Source organism: Pipra filicauda, unplaced genomic scaffold (genome assembly GCF_003945595.2).
Source record: "Pipra filicauda isolate LSUMZ 115617 unplaced genomic scaffold, ASM394559v2 scaffold33_size4404698_pilon, whole genome shotgun sequence".
NCBI classification, from domain to species: Eukaryota; Metazoa; Chordata; class Aves; order Passeriformes; family Pipridae; genus Pipra; species Pipra filicauda.
The window spans coordinates 2,810,958-2,836,741 of NW_024104465.1; the positions used below are offsets into that span (position 1 = coordinate 2,810,958).

General features: G+C 41.6%; 2 protein-coding genes across 13 annotated transcripts in view; both read left to right on the forward strand.

Moving 5' to 3' along the window:
* The window catches only part of SUSD2 (sushi domain containing 2), a 158,816-nt gene that overhangs the window by 129,657 nt on the left and 3,375 nt on the right, over window positions 1-25,784 (forward strand). For 2 of the 11 annotated variants that reach the window (XM_039384184.1, XM_039384181.1), the window contains exons 2-16: window positions 1,787-1,945; window positions 2,153-2,357; window positions 2,858-3,009; window positions 3,477-3,644; window positions 3,895-4,069; window positions 5,563-5,764; window positions 6,855-6,940; window positions 7,540-7,808; window positions 8,728-8,871; window positions 9,890-10,045; window positions 11,047-11,295; window positions 12,379-12,651; window positions 13,168-13,350; window positions 15,873-15,963; window positions 16,609-17,388. In XM_039384184.1, coding sequence (XP_039240118.1) covers window positions 2,293-2,357; window positions 2,858-3,009; window positions 3,477-3,644; window positions 3,895-4,069; window positions 5,563-5,764; window positions 6,855-6,940; window positions 7,540-7,808; window positions 8,728-8,871; window positions 9,890-10,045; window positions 11,047-11,295; window positions 12,379-12,651; window positions 13,168-13,350; window positions 15,873-15,963; window positions 16,609-16,654 — 2,259 coding nt within the window. In that variant the 5' untranslated portion in view covers window positions 1,787-1,945; window positions 2,153-2,292 and the 3' untranslated portion in view covers window positions 16,655-17,388. Of the gene's footprint in view, window positions 1-1,060; window positions 1,946-2,152; window positions 2,358-2,857; window positions 3,010-3,476; window positions 3,645-3,894; window positions 4,070-5,562; window positions 5,765-6,854; window positions 6,941-7,539; window positions 7,809-8,727; window positions 8,872-9,889; window positions 10,046-11,046; window positions 11,296-12,378; window positions 12,652-13,167; window positions 13,351-15,872; window positions 16,196-16,608; window positions 17,389-25,784 lie in introns of those variants that run through there. The other 9 variants (XM_039384176.1, XM_027714341.2, XM_039384182.1 and 6 more) reach the window with 8 other exon arrangements.
* KREMEN1 (kringle containing transmembrane protein 1) overlaps window positions 18,034-25,784 on the forward strand; it is a 34,348-nt gene continuing 26,597 nt past the window's right edge. For both annotated transcript variants that reach the window (XM_039384186.1, XM_027714349.2), the window contains exon 1: window positions 18,034-18,946. In XM_039384186.1, the coding sequence (XP_039240120.1) occupies window positions 18,868-18,946 (79 nt within the window). In that variant the 5' untranslated portion in view covers window positions 18,034-18,867. The remainder of the gene's footprint in view (window positions 18,947-25,784) is intronic.

Genomic DNA, 25,784 nt, shown 5'->3' on the forward strand with positions numbered 1-25,784 from the left:
CTTATTGTTATGAACACGAATGTGCATGAATTTGCTGTTAAAACCCCAAAACGTTGCAGGGTTAAACTTCATTTCTCTCCAGAGACATTGGGGACATTTGGGACATCTGGGACATCAAAGACATCAGGATTATCTAGGACATTTGGGATATCAGGGACATCTGGGACACTTGGAATATTTGGGACATCAGGGAATGAGAGAAACCTCCTGAAGTCCCTTCTGCTACCATTGCACTTTCTCTTCTTTACCTGAATACCTTTCAGTTAAACAATGTGCCTTTGATTATTTTTGACCCCTGGTCCCCATTTCACTACATATGTACCAGAATTATCACAGCCTTACATGATACTGCTGATATGGTTATCTGGTTCTGAATAGCCTTGCTTCCCCAGACTCCCTGTCATCATTCCAGACTCTACTCTGCCCTTGGTATAATCAAGGCCAAGGAGGTTCTTATGTACTGATATTTTACATATCAGATCAATGGGATATGCTTTGCTTTCTTTCAGTATCCCCTAAAACCCCTCCATGGTAATGTCCCTGTTCTGATACTGGCTGTTAGTGCATCGGTGCTGTCCTACTTCCTTTCCAGAATATCCCTGTGCTTCTGTCTGAGACATTCTGTAGCCCATTTCATAGCTCTAATATTAAGCCACCATTCTCAATTATACCTTCCTCAGAATATCTTTTTACCTCTCTCATTTACAGCCCTCATGCTGGCACATACCATGCAATAATCACACTTTTTCAATGCCTCATTATCTCCTAAGCAAAACTGTACTGTCAGCATATATTCTTTATCGTTCTTCTAGCTGATAACTGGTTTTAATTCCTCCAGTAAAATTAAAGCATAGACCCAGTGCCAATGACTCTGTGGTCTTGAACTTTGAAGCAGGAATGTTTTTAAAAATGATAAACATCTACTTCCATTTCAGAAAAACTTAACTATTAAAATAACGTGTAGGAGTTCAAGTGACTACCTCCCCTACCCCCTCTATCTTCTCCTGAATTGGACATGACCTCTGAAAAGGAACATTTCATTCCATTTGTCTTGCTTCAGTAGTTTACAACAAACCTTTGAACAGTGAGAATCTTGTTTATTCCTGGACACCTCGTTCTATAAAAGGCTTTTCTCAGACTGGCACAAAGACTACTGAAATCAGCCATCCTGAATCATCTGGACAAAATATGAAATTCAGTGGCATAATTGTTTCTTTCTCCATTCTCTTCACCCTTACTGCTCTTCGGAATGCAGGTGAGTGATTTTCAAAGATTCTGCTGCTTTTATCTAGAAACTTTTTTAACTTCTGAACTTCAGAATACACACCTCAGTAAGAAATTGCTGATCCCATTTGCACAAGCTAAAGCAAAGGTACACAAGTCAGCTTTTACCAGCATGGTGTCATTTTCATTTCCTTCCTCTGTAATTTCCAGCAGGTCGGTGGATCTTCTCTGTAAGTAAACAGACAGTCTGGAGAATGCAGTAAATATATTTAAAGACAGAAAAACTTTCTAGCTCCCTTTATTGAACAAGCACTTCTACCTCCCTTCTTCCCGTTTCCCCATGCTTGTTCTTCACCACTCACCTTGAACCCTACCTTTCTTTTTATTTGTGTCCTCCCAAATAAGCAACCCTCCCCTAATAACTTTTTGATAATTGGTTCCAAATTTTACAACAAGAAAGACATTTCAGTAGCTTTTAATAATCTTGTATTGGAGCACATCTTGTTGCTGATATTAACTTTCCAAGAGCTTTAACCTTCTGTTCTTATTGATTCCCTTCTAGGGTTGATGGTGAGGGAACCCCATTCTGATATGTTTAAGACTTAACTCTCAGAAATAAATATAATTAGTGACACTTGCTGAAGGGCTGCTCTGGAGATTTATCTGACTCTTGCATGTAAAATTACCCATGGAAGTGATGAAATTATGTAGTGGCTTGGAGGTAAATAAGTGTATTTTCCTATTCAAAATGGAGCAGCCCTAGCATGCAGGTGATTGCAGCCTTCACCTAAATACATTCCTAAAATAGCATAACCAGCATACTTTATTGATTTACAGTAATCCTTTAGATGATATACTTTGTTTTAGAGAACATCTAGAAAAGTTCAATAACATTCCTGTCTATATGTTTTTTATTTCCTTTAACAAGGAGCTCAAGACTCTTGCTCACACCAATGTGGGGAGCTGCTTAGTACCTGTTCTTGCCAGGTGACATGCCAGTCCTTGGGGAATTGCTGCCCTGATTATAAAGAATTTTGTCTTCAGATTTCTCCGTACTCAGGATCTCTGATGGGAGGCAAAGACTTTTTGATTGAAAATACAGCTTTTAATACCTCTTCTGTGCTAACATGCAGGTGGGCCATGATTTTATATAATCTCACTTTCCAACTATAGGTAATTACCATGAAACAAGACTAGTCTGTACAGGAGTGAAAACTTTGTAAAGTTGTTGGAGTCCTGAAACACACAAAAGTTCTGCTGAACCTCACCCTCAAGGGTACATTTTGACTGTATTTCTACACAGGATCATTTCTTTTAAGTCAAGTTATTGTGTGATACAATCATTATTCTGCTAATTTATAATTTCTCCCTCCCCCAGTAATTAAATAGTAAATTGAAGGCTTGTAGACTGCTGTGTATTTGTGCAGTGCACAGCAGGTTCTACACTGGTGAAATAAGCACAAACAAATTTTTTCAGTTTATATTCACTGCTACAAGCAAAACTTGAACTTGAACAGATGGGACTTTAAATGATCTGCTCATGACACAAGGTTGCTTGATGAAACACAACTGAGACATTCAGAATTTTCCTTCTCTCAATGGTGCCACTGAAGAGTGTTTTCAACACCTACAGGTTCAAGCAGGAAATCAAAACCAGTGGCTATACTGCTAAGGATGGAAAAGGCCACTGCATCTCCCCGTTGCTTTATGAGACTGGTTTCATCCCTTTTGAAGTTTCTATAGATGATGGGAGGACGTTCCCCTACTCTGGAACTTGGCTATCAGGTGACTTATTTAAATTTACACCATTCCTCTTCTTCCTGCATTCTTCCTTGTTGGATGCAAGTTTACATAAACCTTCCCTTTTTGATCATTTTTCTTCTTCTTTAACAGGCCTCAGAGAAGTAATTCTTGCTGTCCTCATGCTAATTCATCTTTTGAGAGATGAACTTTTATGGCAATTGAGTTCTGCTGCTATACAGTAGCAGCAGCAGCATTAACTCATAAAAAGTCCTGCTTAAAAATGAGGTTGACCAAAACAGTTACCTTTTTGTCACTACTTCTATTAGAAAATAACTGCTCTGTGGTGTAAGGGCTCAGCTTCAGCTTACTCTCTTTATTTTGTGCATCCTGTACTGTGTCAAACATACACGGGGGAAATACTGCTAAATCTTAAATAACATAGTAGCACTTTTTCAGAACTATGCAAAGCAAAAATGTCATTAGTCCTTTTTTTCTGCTCTGTAATGCAGTACATCACAGCAAGGTTTCAGATGAAGAAAAATGTACTTTGGTGAATGAGACAAAATGGCAATACTACGGTACCCCCAACACTTATGGAAACTTAACTCTTACCTGGACACATCAGGCACTTGCAGAAACCCACGTCAACGTAGAAGTCTGGGGATACCATGAAACAGGTAAAGCAACACTTTTCCTACCTGTGCACAAACATTTATTGTAAGTTATTCCATGATTTATGTGCAGAACTCTGCAGAGCATGTGACCACTTTCACTGAGGCCTCAAGAAGAGATCTGCAAGTATAAATAACTCATGACAGTAATGTCAGCTTTTCCTCTTCATTTACTTATGTGGAGACTTCTAATTTCAGTCTCGTGGTGATTGTTCTTTTCCAGTGTCCAAAACCATTTTCTTCCTCTGTGTGACAGGTGACAGTTACTCAGAAAACTGGTTGGCTGAATGGAAATATCTTTATACTTTGGCCAGAGAAATCCCCAATACAGGGAAATTTACTTTCACTCCTATACCTGCTGAAGGAAATTACAGTACGTGGGACTTCGGAATTTTGAGGATTACACCCAGCAGCTATTCTGATGGGCAGAGGCAAGTGCATCACAGCATTCATTAATCATAGGTACCTTATTATTGCTTCCTGAAGTAAAGTTGATATATCCTTCGGCATTTAAAACTGGGACTCAGGCTCCATTTCGCATGAAAAAATGGGGAGAGAATTGGAAGGGCAAAAGTGGGAAAAGCTCGTGGGTTTTTCCCATGTTTATTAAGAGGGGCATGGGCAGAGAGGGAGTGAGGCAAAGGCAATCAGTAACCACCTGCCACAAGCAGAGCGATGCACACTCAGTCACCCCAAAGGGGCTGCTTTGGGAAAACTCTGCTGTAGTTTTATTGATGGACATGATATGGAATGGTGTATGGAATATACCTTTGTTCAGTTTGGATTGGCTGTTGTGGCTGTGTTCCCTCCTAGCTTCTTGACAAGCCCTAGCCTATTTCCTGGGGGACAGCATGAGAAACACAGAGGACCTTGACACCATGCAAGCACCGTTTGGCAGTAACCAGAACACTGTGTGTTATCACAGTTGTTTGGTCACAAATCTGAACCACAGCACTCTATGGGCTGCCTGCAGAAAATTACTCCACCCCAGCCAAACCCAGTACCCTCAGCAGACTCAGATCTGCCGATTTTTTTTGTCACACCTGTAGAGGAGTCTCTAACTGTGGAACTTCTGTCACTGCAGCCACAGGCCTTCCTCTGCATTTAATTTTTTTTCTATTTTGTATGCAGCCTTTGCATTCCTACAGATTTTATGACCACTTCCTTTTATTTCATTGTATATTTTCCCATGATTTTTGGTGAATTACCTCTGTAAGTGCTCCATACATATTCTGACCTTGCCTATCCCTCATAATTCTTCCACGTCTGCAGTTTTTGATGTAGATGGTGTAGATTCTGTGAATGTATAAATGTATAAACTGTTAATGTATAAACTTCAGAGTTCGAACATGTTGCTAATATGTCAGAACCTTCTTTAGCATTTAGGAGTCACTACCCAGAGAAGGGTAACCTTTTCTCCTTCTTGAGGGATTTTTATTATGCTTTGTATATGATATTTTTTCATGGGTAGAAAGCAGAGTAGTTTTGGAACATTTCATGGATTCTGAATGGTTTTTCCCTGTCTGTTGCCATTAGCCCTGATACTATTGGGGCACAGGGTTATGTTTTGTTAGAGAATCCAGATGTTCTTCATTCTATCCTAAATAGAACTACAATGTCAAAAGGCATGAGTAGAAAACCTGTCTCTAAAAGGATTCGGGTAAGCCAGAATAATGAATATTGAAATGTATTCTGATTATTGTGTACTTGCTGCATGCTACCCTCTCACTTTCTGAATTTGGAAAATTTTGATTGGCTGTAACATTTTGCAGGAAAAAGAAAACAATGGGCTTTGTAATGAAATAACACCTTGCAAGTTAAAAGATACTTCGTAATTATAGTTAGTGATTTGACAGTGTTACTGTCAGAACAGTGCTTGTTCAGCTCTCAGATCTATTTTTTGGCTCTTTTTTTTTTTTCCCAGCAACATTCCATCACTCTGGAGCAATGAGCATGCATTGGCTTGGCACCTTGGGAAAGACTTCAGGGATGACCCAAATGCATGGGCAACTGCAAAATGTATGGAATGGGACAGAAAGGAAGAGAAGCTTCCAAACTTCAAGGAAGAAATTATAGACTGCCCTTGCACTTTGGCACAGGCAAGAGCTGACACTGGCAGGTTCCATGTAAGTTATTGATTGATCCCTTTGGCTTATGATAGTTCCAAGTAGAAGCTTAGGGAATGCCATACTCCACACACCTCCCTGTTCCCTCTCTAAACGTCATTACAAGGCAATTAAATTATGTTTAAACTTGCACCAGTAGCATGTCAAATAGCAGAGGCAAATACAGCTTATTCAGGTAGTATGAGTAAAAGAAGGACAGCAGATGGAAATTGCCTTCAAACAGGGAATTCAGACAGTAATTCCAGTGGTAGACAGAAAACACCATGGAGGACAGTGAGTTCTGTGGAGCTGAGAGCAGGGTTGTCTTCTTCAAGATCCTACAGGATGGCAGTCTGTGTTTGTAGGTGATATCCTGGGATGGAAGAAGCAGGCCACATTTCTTCCTAGTATGTCAGACTTCACTACAAGCCCTTATGCCTTGTGCTTCAGAGCTCAAGTCCAGAGCCATAATCCATTATTTCCTTTCTCCTGCTTCCTTCCTCTTTCTCAGCTCCACTGTGTAACAAGGAACTGACAAAACCTAAGAAATCAATTGCCATTTAATCTACACTTTCAGTTGCAGTGCTGATCTGAGGACCAGATGAGGGGAACTTTGTCTCCTATTTGTGATAACAAATGGTGGCAGCGTGTTTATACATATTAAAAAAAAAATTAGGTAGATTTTGCTACCATCTTATTCTGGTTATGAACCTCCAAATTTCATGTGTATTCCAAATGACACAGTTAAAAGCATGTGAAGGAAAAAAAATAGATCCACTGCACTGCCTCTGTCTAAGAACATAGGACAAACTTTTAGTCTGTTGTGATCTGTGTTTGTTATATGCTTATAGTTGAATCCCATCTAGCTGCTCTTGTTCTTCAACGTCTGTTGTAATAGACTGCAAAATGCTAAGGTTAGGCCTGTTGGCCCAGATACTGCAGTATTAAATTCACTGTTTTTCCTGTCATTCCATGCTATTCAACACACAGCCTCAAACAGTTCATGTAGATTTTACACATATATCAGATACAAAGGGTGAGGGGAGGATACATAAATGGAAAGGACAACGGGGAAAGAACCCCATTAAGTGTGAACATTGATCTTTTTCAGACAGATTATGGCTGCAACATTGAGAAGGGGAGTGTGTGTACTTATCACCCTGGTGCTGTGCACTGTGTGAGAGCCATTCAAGCCAGGTAGAGAAAATTTTTTGAACTGCATTTTTTTTATTCCATCTCAGAGACAGCAGCATCACAGAAGGCACAGAGGTCTCTGGCATCTTAACTCAGGTTCATAGCAACCACTGTTTCCCTCTTACTCATAGACTGACCCTCATTGCTGAGATGAAGTTAAGGCCTTAGATTTAATAAACAAGAAATTGCAGCACGTGAAACCTTAGGATACCTAAACAGGAGCTAATGGTTAGAATAGATCTGAGTAGGCCTAATTAAGCCTTTTCTGTGTTGGTCTAATTAAGTTCAACAAGTTAATCTTTGCACTATTTCTGTAAGAACAACTTCAAAGAGTGGTATGTTCGTGTAGCTACAAGGCCTACAGAAGGCCTTTTAACCAAATCCTTCCTTCCTGCCTTGGTTAAAAACCCTTCCCTCCCTGTCCCTACTCTGGTCTAATTTATAAGAACCAAGAGGGGCAGGGTGAAGTCTAACTGGGCATCATACAAAGCTTGCCAACCGAAACGTTTAGCTATACCCATAAAAAGGCAATAGGCAACCCCTACACACAAAGGAACCTCACAGAGCTGAATGATGACTTTCTTGCTGCTTCTCTCCATCAGTCCCCAGTACGCAGCAGGACAGCAGTGTTGCTATGACTCCACGGGAACACAGATCCTCACACATGACTCCACGGGAGGCAGCACACCCGATCGAGGCCATGACTGGGGTTCACCACCTTTCCTGAAGCCTCCCCGGATACCTGGCTTTTCCCATTGGCTTTATGATGTTATCAGCTTCTATTACTGCTGCCTGTGGTCTGGTAATTGTCAGTTCTATATGAAAAGGCGTCCCTCTAGTGACTGCAGGACGTATCGCCCACCTCGAGCTGGTAAGGGCTTCATAATTCCCTTATGGAGTATCGCCTTTTGATACAGTGTTGGCTTTTAGAATACTTGTATATGTACATATATTAGTTGACAATGGAGAAGGTACAATGTTCTGTGGAAAAACTCCATGGAATGTTTCCACTGATCTATCAGTAACAAAATCTGTATGTGTTTTTTAGTTGTCCTGCAAGATTTTCTGCCGTTGAGTATCTCATTAACCCCTGGAACATAAATAGCCAAAGCTTAGTAGTCAATGCCCAAGACTTTCTGCCATCACTGAACACTTTTTCAGAAAGAAGATGGTTAGAGATGGTTTAAGACAGGTAGGCAGTAGCTAGAAAAGCTGTCATGTTATTCATATGAAATAAGGAAGTTTTACCATTTACAGTGTGGCTGTTGCTCCTGCCCCTTGCTTTGAAGTAAGTCCTCAAGTCTTGCCATATCTCTACTGCTGCCACATGTCTTGCCTTCTATGCTGCTCGGATGCTGAGGTGTCCAGCAGGACATGGCCTCCCATAAATAAGGAAAGTGCAAAGAGGCAGCAGTTTGCAGCAGGAAGAAAGGAGAAAACTGCAGAGGGCACTGCAGTAGGTAGCTGGGGGTCACAAATGAGTGTTTTGCCTGCTTAGAGAAACCCCATCAAAGGTTTTGGAAAAAGCAGCCTTTTAAAATGCAGCTCTGAATGTTGGCCAAAGAATATGAAAGTAACTGGAATTACATATCTCATTGTTCAGGGTTCTCATGGCTGTTCCTCATATCCCATTTACCATGGATCAGATCAGCCTTGCATTTTATCCTTTGTTTAAATGCCATTCTTCGGATCACCACAATGAGATTTATTTTTATTTCTCATGAACTTAATAGGAGTAATGGGTTGTGATTTTTGCTTGTTCTTATTTCTCATTTTGCTTTCAAAAATAGCATCTGCTTTTGGGGATCCTCATTTCTTCACATTTGATGGTCTGAACTTCACCTTCAATGGCCTAGGAGAATACCTTTTGGTAGAGTCTGATCTCACATCCCTAAGAGTGCAAGGGAGGACACAGCAGGGTCACCTCCCCAATGGTAAGTCGGCAAGAGAAAGCAGTGATGACAAATGAAAGCTTCTGAGGTTGCTTGATTTGCACTTTACAGCATTCCTCCTGTCGTCTCTTTTTTGGCCATTTGTGAAAGGTCACCTTTTTGAAGATAATCAGAAGGCAGACAACAACCTAGGGCAGAAGAAGCTTTCTGGAGGTACCTGTGGCCTTCACAATTCAAAAGGGTGAATTGCAAACCAGCCTGTAAGAAGGAGACTGTCATACAGCTGCATTTTAAAGTGAGGGAAAAGTAGAGTGTGAAAGAGCATAATGGGATCATGCTTCTCATAAGGCTGAAAAGATACTTTTGTTTATGCTTTTCCTGTATCTAGTGCTATTTTGTGGTGCATAAAATAACAGACTTGGCTCAGTAAAGAATATCCCACCTGGCCTTAAGGATGCTCTTCAAGGATTTGGTACTTCTGGTACAATTATATGGATGAACTAAAAATTGTCTGTGCATTTCAGCACCCATGTAGATATACAGCTTATACTGAATATCACATTGGATAGGACAGAGATTTTCAAGGAAATGTTTTGCCCTTGATAGGTTTTACTGTGTTTATGGCAAAAGTAGCATGAGTCACTGAGCAGTTTCTTCTGAAGATCAGTTTCTTAAATTTTTGTTTATTCTGTTTCCTTTTTTTGTCATGCCCTCCCTGAAATCATCTTCAGTTTTCCCAGACCTTACTCACAGGACTGAATGTACAAGCAGATCAGCCAGCCTTCTTATATAGTATAGCCACTGCCATTAGGATGAAGAATTTAGAGTTTCCAGTCTTTTTTAGCATTAAACATTCTGCTTTCAATGTATTGGAAGGAGATGTATACTGTGGGGTTTTATATGACTTATATGCTTAGCCGTTCCCTCAAATATAAATAATTGTATTTCATTATTTTTAGGAAATATCTGTTTGAGGTTTTTTTTCCTGTATTGCTATAACCTTCTATATTTACTTTATATCGTGTTGAGTATTTTAGGGGATTGGTTTTTTATTTGGAAGGAACTGGAGCTCAGGGGACAGGCTTGTCTGCAGTGGCCATGCAGGAGAACAACTCTGATGTGATTGAAGTACGGTACTCAGAGGATTTGAATCTGGAGGTCCTGTTAAACCAAAAGGTTCTCAACTTCTCTGAACAGACCTGGATGGACCTGAAAGGTTAGTTACAAATATCAGCCTTGTAAGCTATTGTATTCCAGTGGAGCCCATGTACAGTTAAAAATATCTCTAGATGCATGCATTTCAACTCTCTTTTTAGCATCCTTTTGTGAAAACAGCCTGCAGGTCACAGAAAAAAATATGTATGAAGTAAACAGAGAACAGGCAGTGTCCTAACTCATTAGAATTTATTTTATTATTACATGACTTTCTTCAGTTGCTGCCAGATTGAGGCTGAATCAGTGGTAGTGTACTGTTGACATGCACCTTTGTGAAAGAAATAAAACTGAGAGCAGGGGCAGAATGCCCTTTCCATCCAGTTTGCCCACCTGGCCTTTTGTTTATGCTAAACCAGTGCCCGGATTCATCTGGCCTTTGAGACTGTTGACAGCCACGATATCAGCAGGAATATAGCAGGAATGTAGCCACCAGAATTATGGGCTATACATCTCCTTCCAAATAGCCATGGATCAGGGATGCTACAGGGAAACACGCTGTGGCTGTCTGTGTTCCCATGGAGAAGTGTAGCAGAGAGTCGTGGTTCAGGTGAGCACATGAGAACCTGCATTGCTCATCACCAGCTAACTGGCAGCACCTAAGCTGTGTTCAGGAAGAGGCAGAGCCATCTGATTGCCAGCAAGGAAGAAGGAGAGGAAAGCTGTGACTACTGAGAGTGGTGCTACCAGCTCACAGCCACTCTCTGATGCAGTCATTTCATATCTTAGAGCTTCTGGTCTGGGACACTGGCAGAAGGCAGTGCATCTTATATCAGCAGTGGACCTTTCTTTGCTACTGCTCTGTAGTAGCCATCTTACTATAATTGTAGTATGAAGGTGTGGCTTTCCTTTAAATGCTTCTCAGAGTGTAGCCCAAAGTGGAAGGGAGGAAAAGCTTTGTGAGAAATGGTTATAACTGATGATGATTTTAAGTGATGCTAAAACACAACAGTTTGTTCACTATGGAAAATTAGGTATTTTGTCCTCTTCCTCTCATTGTTATAGGTCTCTTTCTCCATTCTACACCTGATCAGAACATCACAGTGATGTTCTCTTCTGGGTGTGGAGTGGAAATACGGGGAAATGGAGGATTTCTGACCCTGACAGTTCTGCTCCCAGAGAAGTTCATGAATCACACACAGGGTCTCTTTGGGGTAATGAATGGCAATACAGAGGATGAATACACCTTCAGGAATAAAACCACCCTACCAGTTCATGCAAGTCCCCAGCAGTTGTTTGAGTTTGGAGCTAACTGTAAGTAATTTCTCTGGTCTATTATTACATTTTCTTTACAAATTCAAAACAGCTTGTGATTGAAAGGCTAGGAAATGAAGTCTGTGCCAAGCAATCAATACTGGGGGAAGAGGAGAGAGTAAAAGAAATATACTCTCCTCTACCCAAGTGGGTAAATACCTACTGCTGAATGATTGAAGACAGAACCACAACAGAGTGTTCAGCACTTAGTTCCATCAAGAGTCAGACCTCATGTTTCACAGCTTACACTTTTAGAATATCATCTATTATGGTTAGCTGAACACAGCACCAGCAGACTACAGTGTTACAGAAGTGCAGCAATAGCCAGGGTCAGCTATCTTTTCCAGATTATTAGCAATGTTTCCATCATGTACCATGCTGACAATCTAAAAAATAATTAATTAAATCCCAATTTAATAATTGTCTATTTAAAAAAAAGGTGCAGGAGGATGTGTGTAAAAAAATGGCTCCTGTCATTTAATGAGTATTAGGCTGCTATATCTAGCCTCAGGATTAGATTGATCAGCATTCCTCCTGGCATCAGGTTAGGAGATTGGCCAAAAATGTGATGCAAAAATACCCTCTGGCTACCAGTTGGTCTCTGTGTTGAGCACAGTGCAACCCAGGATTCAAAGCATACTGAAAAGTCTCACTGCTTCAACCTCAGGAAGTTTCTGATTTAGCAGGGCCATAACAGACATGATAAATTTAGGGACACATAGTCTCAGGATTTGTGTTGCTTGTAGTTTTTGTTTTTGTGATTTGTTACTCTGTCTATTATCACCATTTTGCTAGGAGGCATATAAAACCATCTTTATGTAAAATCACAGCTACACAATTATTTGGATCTAATTTTAAGAAAATGATCAAAAATCATATTAGACAAACACTAACTTTGGTGCTAAGTTAAGATGTTGCATATGAAAAGGAGAATAATCTTAAACTGCAAGGATGCTGTAGGCCTTCCTAGATCTCTTCCTGCTCTAGCTACATTTACATAAATAAGCACTTGGTAGCAGAAGGTGGTATGTGCAGGCAATGTTACATATGAATCTCTCTCTCTCTCTTTCTCTGTCTCCCAAGGGGCTATTGAGAATGGAACTTCTCTCTTTACTTATGACACAGAGTTCCTACTGAACAATTTCTTTTATGGGGAGAAGCACAGTGCTTCCTTCCTGCCCGTGTTCTTCCCTTATGAAGACCCTGCTGATTCCCTGGTAGAAGAGATGGTCTCACTCTGTGGCTCTGACCCGTTCTGCAGATTCGATGTCCTGACAACAAGAAGCCTTCAAGTGGGAAATTCCACAAGACTATCTCATCAGAATCACAAGCTGCTGGTAGAACATCTGGAGCCAGGTGATACAACATTCCTCAAAGCATCATTATAGAATCACAGACTCTGAGTTGGAAGGGACTCACAAGGATCATGGAGTCCAACTCTTAAGTGAATGGCCCATACAGGGCATCACTACAGTTATTTCTACAGGGCATCTAAATAGTTCACAATGTTTGAGGAGGCTTTGCTTAACTGTAGGTTCATGCACCTGTAAATACTCTTATCAGGAGGAATTGTCCTTGTACCAGGAAAACTCTGCACTGGAGGAATACTTAGGCAAACACAAAATATATTTCTTTCCATTTCTTCCTACACCGCAGTGTAGAAACTTTATCTTCATTTTCTATGCATTCACCTGTAGTCCTCGGACTTAAAAATAATAATAATTTAAAAAGTATCAGAAGTATTTTCATTCAGATTGCCTAAAAGTCTTTGTCTTTCCATGAGTAGCCACTAAAATGCCATTTGAATCGTTGTAATGGAGATTTGCTAGTCCAAATCAAAAATACTTTCACCAGATATGTCTCTTTTACTAGTGATCTCTTGTGGCTGGCTGGACCATCCAATCAATGGAACAAAGAATGGAACTAACTACCTGCTGGGCTCAACCATCATTTTCCTCTGCAGTCAGGGCTATGAACTCACCGGGTCAAAGGAAAGAACTTGCCAAGCGTCAGGGGCCTGGTCTGGAGACACACCCAGTTGCATCCAGAAAATAGGTCTGTTGCCTTTTAAATGTTACATGTTGTCATAAAATCATTATCACACATAAGGCAATCTCAGTGCACCATGATGGCTCTTGACAACAAAAACTTCTTTTACTTGGGAAAATGTTGGACATAAGATCTCTGGATTTCCAGAGAGAGTAATATTCAAATCTAAATAACAGGTAATTTATGGTGGGTTTATGGGTTTTGTTGGGGCTTTAAAATTTTTTAATATTTTTAAAAATTATTTAATCTATCTACTCTTTCTAAGGGTTTAGGGCTACAAGCTTCCCTTTCTGTAGGGTTGGCTAGGAACTGGCAGGCATGCTTCTTGAGTGAATGACCTAACATAAATTTCAAAATCACTCTTAGAAAAACAGGAAAGCATAGTACTTAGCTAAAAAGAGAAACTATGGATTACTGGAAACCTTTAGTATCCACATAATTTGAGCTACTTTTCAAGTATAAATGATGGCACAGCCCCCAACCACTTAGTGTCATCTTTCATTCTGTCATCACTAATACAGTTTTAACTTCCTTTGCAACTAACTGGGGCAAACGTATATCCAGTCTGAGCCACCTGAGGGGTGAGTTATGAAGCCACACATTATAAAATGAGCACTTGAAGAGAAACTTTACAGAAAAGGACCTGGGGGCAACTGGCCCTGGGTGGTCCTGTTTGAACAGGGGAGTTGGACATCATGACCACCAGAGGTCCCTTCCCACGTCAGCTGTTCCATGATTCCATGATTCTGAGAGCAGACAGAGCCCACACTTGTTAAATGCTTTCACCCTTTTTTTCTAAAGGGTTATGTTATCTCAAAACATAATGCATCATTCTATGGCAGCAAAACTATTGTAATGATGTAATGTGATGAATGATGTGATAGTATTTAGGATAACTAACAAAATTTTATTATCTTTCTTATGTTAGTCCCATTAGATTAACAATTAGCCTGGACTTTTGGATTTAGTAGCAGTTAGGCTGTCTCTATGATTTACAGAAAACAACCCAAAATTTTCCTTTTAATCATTCACCACATGCACTCCAAACGTCCTCAAGATGGCAATATTTCAAAGCACCAAGGTGATGCAAGGCCAGATGGCATGTTTGAAGCACTTTTAATGCTATGTTAATAGTTCCCAAAAGCACTCATCAAATAATTCATACCAAGAGATTCTCCATCAAATAGTTCATACCAACAGATTCTCCACTCTGAGCACCTTCCAAAGAAATGTGCAATGTGCACCTCACTTCAGCAATGAATTCCTGTCATGCTGACACATTTCATCAGCCTCTGCTGGCCTGTACCAATTGCTTGTACGTTTTGAATGCAGCTCTGCACGTTTAGTGATATTTGTAAGATGAACCACAGTGAGTTTGGGCAGCAGACAAATGTGCAAAGGCCAGATCTTAAAAAGCCAGTGGCAGAACACTCTGCCAAGCTGAAAGCTAAGAACATTTTTCCACTGCTGCCATCAACCACATACATACTGGCTAAGAGCCAATCAGTCTCAATAAGCAAAACGGATGCTGACATTTACATTAGAAAAATGGGGCAGAAAGCCAGCCCTGAATGATCAGAGGGAAGGAGTTGGGAAACATGCAGTGATTAATTGCATTCAGAATGATGGAGACGTGATGCACCTTTATGGATAAGCAAACAAACCCCACAATGCTGTGCAATGGTTTCCTGAAAGATGACAAAGAACAACAAGGTATGAAAGAATTTTATTGATCTGATTGCAACAAAGACCTTCCTTACTATTTGATATTATGAAAACTGGATAGGAAGAGAGACAGAAACAAGAAAATTTAATGCCAGTTATTTTTCAAAATCCATTTTAGTATTTGAAACTTCAAATACAAATTATGCTGTTGGGCCTGCATATTGCTGCTTTTGAGTTTTGCTTTCTTGAATTAAAATTTCCATGGAAGTCCTCTGCTAATAATTATTTTGCTATGCTTCTAATTACAATCCCACTGCAAGTCTTGCCAGTACCACAGCAACCTCTCTTCACACAGTATCATGGAGGAAGAACAAAGAAGCCATCCAAGCACAACCAAAAAGGAGATTCTAGTAAAATCACAAGTAACATCCAGCTAAAAATCAAAATCTTAGCAATATATGGACAAAGGATTGAAAAAAATCCAGTTTCAGGGATTGGCAGTCCTGCATAAATATTGTACATTCACAATGATGATTACATATTAACCACTAGCCACCCTTTCTTTGAGTTACAACAGCTTTTACAGCCACCTGTCCCAACAGTCAAATGCAGAAGTTCTGTGAGTTCCTGATCTGTACCAGTTTCAGAGAATCACAGAATAGTTAGGGTCGGAAGGGACCTCTGGAGACCATCTAGTCCAACCCCCATGCCAAGGCAGGCAGTTTACTCCACAAATAAAAAGAACAGAAGAATTAACACTGTATGTACAATTTCAAAAATCATCTTGTGACTGCATTCAAACAGATATGAATAAATGCGTCAAAGTCTTTCTGGTTGTTTTTTGTCATTGGTCTGTTTTTCAGCTATTGAACAACTAATTCTTCTTGGCTGTGTATTTGGAATAGTCGGTGTTGCAGTCCTGGCACGTCTGACTTTTTTATGTAGAAAGGAGAGGTAAGCCTCAATTAAACTGAAAACACAAATTAACCTCCTAAAGAAATAGCAACTGTTATGACCTCTTCATTACTTTTTCTCATCAACAAAGAAATCAAACATGGTATTTTTCTGCTATCTTTTTTGACAAACACTTCACTGTCCTTGCCAGGATAATGCCTTCAAACTGAAAGAGGGTAGATTTAGATTGGATATTAAGAAGAAATCCTTCCTTGTGAGGGTGATGAGGCCCTGGCACAGGTTACCCAGAGAAGCTGTGGCTGCCCCATCCCTGGAAGTGTTCAAGGCCAGGTTGGATGGGACTTGGAGCAACTTGTTCTAGTGGAAGGTGTCCCTGCCCATGGCAAGGGGTTGGAACTACATGATCTTTAAGGTCCCTTCCAGTCCAATCTATGATTCTATGGTAATTTAAATATTTTGAATCTTCAGTACTGTACAACAGGGGAGGGATACTGTTCTTCAGGGTGGTATGCACTGGAATTACACAGAACTGGTACTTTTAAAGTTGTCGCAATATTACTATTCAAGAAACCCCAATATTCTTCTCACTTTGTTCTAAGGTAACCTTGTTCTATGGTAACTACTTTTACTCATCTTAAGCCTTTGGTTTGTTTGGGTTTTTTTAACTTTGTTTTTTCTTCCAAGACACAAAGGAAACCAGAAACTTGTTTCAGAAGTTCCAGTAGAATAAGAGACAATGAAATTCCAGCGGAGTTTTTAATGAAATACAGAAAAAGCGTAGCAGAGGCTTAAATCATCCACAGCAACAAATATCGACTTTCCAAACACAAACAATGGTATCATTTTGTATTATATAATTTGATTTCTGCTATCAATATAATGAGTATTGAATTGTATGGGAAATGCTAATCAAATTCCTGACATTACATTATGGCAGGCTGAGCAAAAGACAATGTTTCTGAAAGCTTTGTTAGCAATACACTGTTATAAATTTGTAAGCCTTCTCTGTTCCAGTGTCCTTAAGGAACAGAATGCCAAATAAAATGGAATCGAAATTGAGTGAATGGGAGCACAATGGGATCCCAGTCCTTGGAGAGAAGACTGTATGTGTGAGGAGGAACTAAATATTTCTGCATTTATCATTAAAAAGGAAAAAAAAAACATAGCACCAAGCTAACAGAACACTGCTATGGTTTTTCAATATTTCATCAGCTTAAAAAAATTACATTCAATAGGAATTCAGCTCAAAATTATTAAATATTAAAATTTTAAGTAATATTTATATTTAAATTTTTGTGTAAAGCCATGCTATCATATGGAATCTTTTTTCTTCTCAATGTTTTTCTTCTCAAAAAAAAAAAAAAGGAATGTTTTTCTTCTCAAAATCAACCCTACAGCTTTATGTGATGGGAGGTTTCTGCATGCTAAAAGTGAAATATATGCATACTGTGTATTGATACAACAGTTAAGGCCTACAAACTGTATTTTATTGCTTCCCCTCTCAGAGTAGAAAATTGCTCTCTCCCTTTATGGTTAATTGAAGGTGCCACTTCATTACACAGCAATGATGTACAGGTGCTACAAGGATAACAACGTTTGCCCTCCTTCCTGACAAAGCAACTTTGCTGTTAGTGTGGTTTCTTTTCTGTTGGTTGCTTTTCAGCAAAGCTGTACTGCCATTGCTAAAATGTCTCCCAGCTCAGGTAATAAGACTTTGGATATGTTTAGACAATAGCTTGACATCACCACCTTGACATTTTGTCCTTTGTTGTCTGCACGTAGATGAGACAAAACTCTGATAACCCAAACCCTATCTTTCTGCATGTGCCTTCACTGTTGTCACAAAGCAACGCTGCTCCTCTTCTTTCGGTTCAGGGGTCTCTTAGCTTCTGTGTTCGTGTTTGTCGCTCTGGATGTTCCACTGTAGGCGTGGGTGTCTCCTCGGGGTTCGCGTGTCCGAAGGTTTGGATGTGTGCGCACGTGTGTGTCCTTGTGCCCCCGTCGGCCCGCAGATGTCTCGAGTCTCTGCCGTGTGCCAGGCGGTGATCAGCCTCTCCCCGTGCCCGCCCGGGCGGCAGCTCTGCCCCCCCGGAGCCGAGGGGGGTTTGCAGCCGGGCCGCGTCCGCCCAGCGCGCTGCGGGCACGGCTCCGCCGCCCGGTCATCTCTGTCGGGCCGGAGGTGCCGGTTCAGGTTTAGAGCGACGCCCCGGACAGCAGCGGGCGCGGACACCTGAGCGGAGCCGCCCGTGTCCCTCAGAAAGGCTGCCGTGAGCGGGAGCCGCGAGGGAATAGCACGAAGTTTGCAGCGTCCTCTTCCTGTGTCGTGTCCGTCCGTGCCCCGCGGCTCCCGGAGATGAGAGCGGGGCAGCGGCGGAGCGCTCTGCTCCGGCAGCCCCTGAGGGACCCCCGCCGGCCTGAGGGCGGGCGCGGGGCCGGGGCGGCGGCTGAGGACGCTAGGCCGCGGCTGCCCGGGCTCCTCGGCGGCCGCAGCGGGACACGGGGTGCGAGAGGGCAGAGGGGAGTGACGAGAGCGAGGCGTGGGTCGCTGCTGGGCTGGAGGACTGTGCGTGTGTGGCGGGGGGTCGCCGGGGCCCTGCCTCGCTAACGGCGGGGCAGCCCGGCCTGCGGGGGGAACCCCGCGGAGCCCCTTGGCTGCCCCGGGGCGAACGCCGACAGCCCGGACCTGTCGGTGTCGGGAGTGGAAGCGGCAGTTCTGCGGTCCCGCGCTGCAGCAGGTTGGGATGTCGGTCTCTATCCTTTCCTGTCACATGGCTGGTAATAGGATCCCTCATCTGCCACTCGGCACCTCGCCGGGGCGCACTTACAGGACACATGCTGTAGGGCCTCCGCTTCCCGCACTTTGCGCTCTTCCCGGCCGCCTGCCACCCCCGGAGCGCTGGGGCTGCGTCCTGCGGGCGCCGTGCGGCCCGGCGGCCGCTGCCCATGGAGCCTCCCGCCCTCGCCGCCGTCCTGGCCTTCTCGGGGCTGGCGCTGAGCTGCTGCCGCGAGCCCGTGCAGTCCGGTGAGTGACGCTTCGCGGGGAGCCGGGAGGGGGGCGCGCTGGGGGCTGCCCCCGGTCGCCTCGCAGGGCCGGGCGGAGGGGGAGCGGGGCAGCCTCGCCCCGAGCTCCGCACGCTCGCGGCTGGCGCGCAGCCTCCCGCGGAAGGGCTCTGCCGCCCGGCAGCGCCTCTTCGAGGTCGCGACGACGTCCTTTCCTGCCCGCCCGGTGGTCCCGGGCTCGAGGCGGCTCGTGCAAACACGCAGGGAGTGTTTTTGTGTGGAGTTTTTGGGTGTTTGAGGCGCTCTCTGTGCTTGCTGAGCTGGGAGCTCGGAAACTGTATGGAAGCATGAGGTGAGAGAAAGAGGAGCAGCACATCTCTCTATGAAAGTGGTCTGATAGGTAGATCTGTGGAATGGAGGCATTTGCAGGGAGAGGAGAGTGTGACTCAGTGTGTGTCAGTGGGAAATGAAAAAACCGGTGGCAGCAGGGCATAATCGGGGCTGCAGAGCCAGAGCTTGGAGGGTGGCCGTCTCGCCTGCCTGCGGTGTGCTGCCCCAGCTCCCCGGCAAGCGTGGACTTCTCTGACCATTTAGGTTCTCGTTCAGCCAGGGAGTCTGGGAAGCCTGAAACTTCACTACCCCTTAGTGTGATTTTTCACTTAAAATTTCTCTACACGCTTTTGTCCTCATTTCATTTGTTTTAGTGACTTCAAGTACCACGGTTCTCCTCTGGTAAACAGTGGCCATTCTTTGCAAGATCTGAAGTGGCAGATGATCACGGTGTCACAGCCATCAGATGCGTGTCCACTCTGGATACATTTTGTGTATTCTAATTGCTGATCCTTCTTATTATGTAGAACTTGCTCCAGTTCTTCTTGCCATGGACACATACTTGCTTATCAAGTTTTTGTAGATGCACTTTATCAGATTTGGAAAATACTTACATAGACTTTTTGGGGGAATAAAAAGCCTTCTACCAGGAAGAGAACTCTTCTGAGTTTACCTTTACCTTCTGGTAAACTCAGAAGTTACCTGAAGTGAGTAAAACATGAAAGTACTTTTAGATAACCATTTATAGAGCTGCCTAGACTGGGACATATCTAGACCATGTCAAACAGTCTGTTCCCAGTACCATTAGGATATGTTTGATGCACACAGTACATACTCCCTTCCATTGCTTAAGTTGAAGAATGTTTGCTTGTAAGGTTTCTGTGCAGAACTGTGGACAGAACACTCCATGTGTGACCATGTCCCTCACAGCAGGCTGCATGACAGCAAGTGGAGGACATATCCCAGTGTGAATGTTTGGTCACAAAGGGGGACAGATGCCTGAGCACAAGCAGCTGGGGCAGGGGAGGAGGGAAGAATATATAATGCCTCTGAATGAAGGTGTAGCAAGGGAGAATGGATCTAGAAAGCACTGCCATCTATGTGTTTTCTGCTAAAGAACCTGAAAACAATGCAAATCTGCATTTCAGCAACAACCTGTAATTTGTATGGCATGTACAAAATCTGCAGAGTTCTTAATCTGTGCAAACGACATCAGGATCTTCTTCTTGACCCTTAATCCCACAGAACTGAAATGGGATCAGCTGTGTCAGGTTGCACTTGAAGCTAGCAGAATTCTGAAATTACTATTGCTTTTGTAAGGCAGTTTGTCATATGGTGTGTTTTTAATACCTATTCTTTTTTTTTAAAATGCATGTCTTAATAAGTTTATTGTAAAGTGCAGTCGAAATACTGACTGTGCCACCATCATTTGCTAAGAGGAAAGAAACTTTTGGAATTGCTTTATGTAAAATGACTCCAACTGTCAGAAATTAGAGTGGGTTAACAATTGGTTTTGCACATAGTACTGCGCTACTTTTCACAGACTGTTTTTGCTTTGCTGTGTGATGTCTAAGTTTCTCTTAATTCAAACACCTGACATTTCTGCATTCAGACACTGACATTTGTTCATTCAAACTTCAGCCATACCACATCTTTTGAGTGAATCAGAAATGAGAGGTGAGTGAATAGATTGTCTAACATTAAAGGACTGAATTTGGTGAGTTTTGTATTACAAGGACAAAGAGATGGAAATGGCTTTGGCAGTTGTTAGTTTTGGTGAACAAATGTTTTATCGTCAGTGCAATAAGTTATAATTTCTAGTTTCTGTATTTATAGCATGCATTTAATTTTCCTATCAGAAATGTATTATCAATCTCTTTTTCTTTTCTCTGTTTTCTTTCCATTTAGCAATACTGGGTTACCATGTCTTTGGTTTTCTTCCCAGCTGAGTCTTTCCTTTGAGCTGTTATTTCAGCCTTCTCTAACAAACCTTGTCTCTTGTCACCTTATTCTGCCTATGTCTTGCTGATCCAGAGAAGCAGTTCTAGTTGATATGCCATGAGCAAGTGTCATGGAAATACTCAAAAAAGCAATTCTTTTGTTTCTTCTTGTTTCTAACCAGGCAGATAGAAGATGAAATAGTCAGACACTTGAGCATATCATGCTTGTACATGCATAGAGCATAACTCAAAATCCAGAGCTATGTGAATGGATTTAAGCAGGATGGAGCCAAAGAAGTGGGAGGGAGGCAGGGATTACATGCTACCAGCTGCAAAATTTTCATTCTTTGTCATATCACACCGTAAAGGTTGTACAACTGACCACTCTCTCCATCCACACAGTGGCTGTGGCCCATCCTGATAAAATTACCAAGGGGATTCAATCTGCCACACTTAACAACGGAACAACAGTTTTAAATCTTCACAAAGAAAGAAAACAAACGGGTGTATTAAGGAACAGAAATTCTTATGGGGCCACATCATGCATTCTTACTTCCAATGATAAAGAATTACAAGACAAGCAAGTGTGTTTGCATCTTGTGGCTGAGGACCAGCCAGCAGCTGCAAAGCTCTAGCTAATATAGCATGTTTGTGTTGTGCAAATAGAAAGAAAAGATGTACAAAACGCATACTTTGAAGCATTTAGAAATAATGGTGACTGCCTCTCGTGCGCATATCCGAACTTGCCTGCTTCCAACATATTCCAGAAAGGGTCTGGCCAGTCAGATAGTGTTTAATGTTATTTAAAAAAAAAAAAGTGATTAGATTGAAGATTAGTAATCAAAGTTTCACAAGGATAGCAAATTCATGTATAGAACAGCTCACACGCTGCCGGGGAACACAAGTATGGAGCTTCACATGCCTGTACATTTCCAGGAATGTACATTCTTACAAGACAGACTTAAGTCAAGGTTTGGTCAAATGTCAGGTGGCATAATTTAAATATTCACTGTGGCTACTCTCTGTCTTGGACCAACACTAAATAAGTCTCTCATTCTGACCAGCAAAACTTATTGCATTTGAGGACTTTCAACAATTGTATGTCTGCGTGTGTGAATATGTAGAATGAGCAAGATACGATTTTTAAAATACATGTGGAGTGCCCCTACATTGTAAAGGAGAAATGATCAGCTAACCAAGTGCCCTCATAGCATCACATTGGAATTTAACTGTCTGATTTACCAAATGGGGAGTTGTCCAAATTGTTTTCTAGCAATTTTGAAAATAACAATTTTAAACAAAGACAATTCTTTACTGAGGTTTTTTCTTTAGCTTATACCAACTGTTGTGTTTTGGGTTTTTTTTAATGTTACAGTATAGGTACACAAGTCTGATGGTTTCAATGAGGCCTTGTGTTATATTAGTATAAATTGGAGTAGAAAAGTATTGAAATGTAAAAATACTACACTATTTTTTCACTTGGGTAGGTCTAAACCTGCCTTATACTTCCCAAAAGCGTTTATTTTGCATCATAGCATAATATGGAATATTTTTTTCTCCTGACCAATCATATGATAGTATGCAAATGAACTTTTGGTTCAATCGATAAAACTGCATCTTCAAAGAAAACCATTGCAATGCTAAAAATATTTTTAATAATGACCACAGAAGCCATATTTGCGTCTTTCATCTCCTGAAGCTTCTTCTGGTTTTAATCAGTGTTCCCACATGAAGAACTGTGGCAACCTATGATAATAGAATCCCTATTTGCATCTCCAGGGAAACAAAAATGTTCTCATCTGAAGAAGGTAGTGTGGTGTTCTGCCCCTTCCACCCGTGGGCCCCTGCCTCTGTTACTGCCGGGGTATCTTGGCATCAGTTAAGTGGTTTCTGTCCTTTCCTCTGTGCGTTACTTCTCATTGAAGTGTTTCTGCTGTCTAATTATACCCTTTCAATCAAATTAGAGACTGCAGCATCTGGTTAGTGCCTGTAACTGTTGCCATCTGCACCTAGATACAGTGCTTTCATTTAAGGAGGAGTGCTCAAATTGCAGTCTCCAGCAAGAACTAGAAGAACAGTTTAGGTTGAATGGGGATGACTTAAAACTACTCTTACAACACTGTGCAACCACATGCATCAAGCAGCTGACACCGAGTCATTATTGGACTTGGCACATTTGGTTTCATATCCTTATATTGTGCTTAAGCATTTTTCTGACTGTTCTAAAAGGCTGTAAGAAAAATGAGAGAGAACCGAGCAGGCAGTTAGTTACAGCATGTAAATTCAATGAACCTTTACTTTTTGGTCCAGCCTTGCAGAGCATTTAATGTTCTGGCTATCACACCACTCTAATGAAACCCAAGATTTAAATAGCAGCCACTTTCATTTATCTTTCATTACTCTGCAGATTTTTAAAAGAAAACCTTGCTTTTGGACAGTAGCTGGTAGGATAATTTCTGGCTTGGGCAGGCTAGTTTCTGGTTGATAATTGTCAATCTGTCTGGCCACTAGTCAGCACTCCATGTAGCTTCCAGAAGGTAAAGCAAACAAACAAAGCAAGTTAAGGTGTTTTTTTTTCTCTTCAGTGGAATAGGAACAAGTTTGTCATTCTGAGTGTTTAGTCTCAAAAGCTACGTTCAGGCCTCAAACTTGCAAAGTACTCTAAGAAATCATTTAAACCATCCTGGAATCTCCATCTCTTCAGTCTGCAATTTGTAATGTCACTAAATATATGTCTTTGAGAATGCAGACTTTGAAGAATGCTTAGAAGATTTGTAAGTTTTCCCACTTGTCAGCCACAAAAGGAGGAGTGTTTGAGAAGTAGATAGCTGTTTGCTTTGCGTTTCATCTCATTTGCACAGATAAAATGTTTGTATTATTTCTGTCTGTGATAATGTGGCACAAAATGAGAATTTCCCAGGTAACTGGGCCTCTTGCCATTAAGGACTTCAGAGATTAAAGCCAATATTTGGAAGTCCATCGTAGAAAATCACTGGAAGCCAATGCAGACTCTGAAATGTCAGTGATTTATCATCAGTGCCTCATTCAGTAGAAAAGTCTGCACTACCTTAATTTTTCAAACGATTCTAAAGTGGCGCCCATGTGGAGTGCAGGCAGCCATACAGTCCCAAAGTAACAAAGGCAAATGATCATTGTAAGGTCCTTACATTGAAGAAGAAACCGACACAGATGGAAAAAATTTCTACGACAGCTGCTGTTTGATCTTCCAAATGTTGATCTGGCTCTAATAAAACTAATTGTGAACCTGTATCCCACACTGAGCATTCACTCATAGTGGACAATATCCCTAGTCTTGATTTCTGCTTTTTCTTTCTAGCAGTTGCTACTTAATACATACTTACCTAACCTCAGCATTCATTTAAAAAAATTACTTTTCTATCAACCATGGCACCTGATATGTTGAAAACAAAACAGCCCTGACAACAAACTTCTGTCCAGGTTTTCTTACCAAGGCTCATTATCCTGAACAGCACCTGTTTGAACCTTCCAGTTTTTCATGACTAGAACCACTGCTAAGGTTCTCTGATTAATCTCTGATTAATTCTGTTTACAGACATTCTCATGAAACAGTAGAAACAGCAGGGTCATTAGGCAGTTAATAGAGTGAAATCATCACAGACACTGATTCTAATCACAGATTTGACATAAGCCTCTACTTCAGACTATGTCTGAAAGGCAGCTGAGTAAGATCTTAGAAATATGAGGAGGTCAGGCACTTCAAGATTTGAGTGGTCACAGCTTTCTCTGTGTCTTGTCTGAAACACTGGGGTTTAATATAGATTTATGGCTGACGGGATAGTTTGAGCCTTGGGTGTGTGAACAGAAACCATGTGGCAAATCTATCAAGAACAGTGGCACTGATGCCTTCTAGGAAGCTGTGAGCTTTAGTGTCCATCAAGTGTCTGTTCTTCCACTGGGAGAGGACTTGGATACAGTGCAAGTTCTGTCATACTTTATCATAGTCTTGGAAAACTTTAAGGAATAAGGCTTGCCGAAATTTATGGAACTTGAGTCACAGTTCTGACCTTGGGTTCCAAGCGAAGGGCTTCATAGCCTAAAGTCTTGTGGACATATCAGTCAACATAAGGCAGCTGGATCCAGTGGGTGCCACAACAGTACAGGTGGTTGTTGCTGGTTGGTTTACTCTTTTCCCCCTCCCTTCTTCATAATCTACCAAAGAGAAACCAGGTAATTTGAGGAAGCCCAAGAGTTTTACCAGTAGTGCTCAGTCCAGTCTTTTCTGACTGTTTAATTCAGATGACCTCTTCTGACTTAGTTTTGTGCAGACAGATCTAGCTGACCTTTTTTAAGCTCATCTTTTCACAGAACTATTGCACCGGTGGTGCAAGATGAAAAGTAGGGTGGATGTTCTAACCTCCTGTTCTCCAGAATCTCTTAGGACTTTTTAAAGTGGTGCCCATGGATTTGAAATAGAGAGGACAGTGGTCTGTCTGAAGGTGAAACATTTACTTTGCACCTTCAACACAATGGGAATATTAATTTCATGGTGAGATTGCTAAGGTAGTGTCTTGGCTGTCATGCAGCAAAATAAGATGCAATCACTGCATG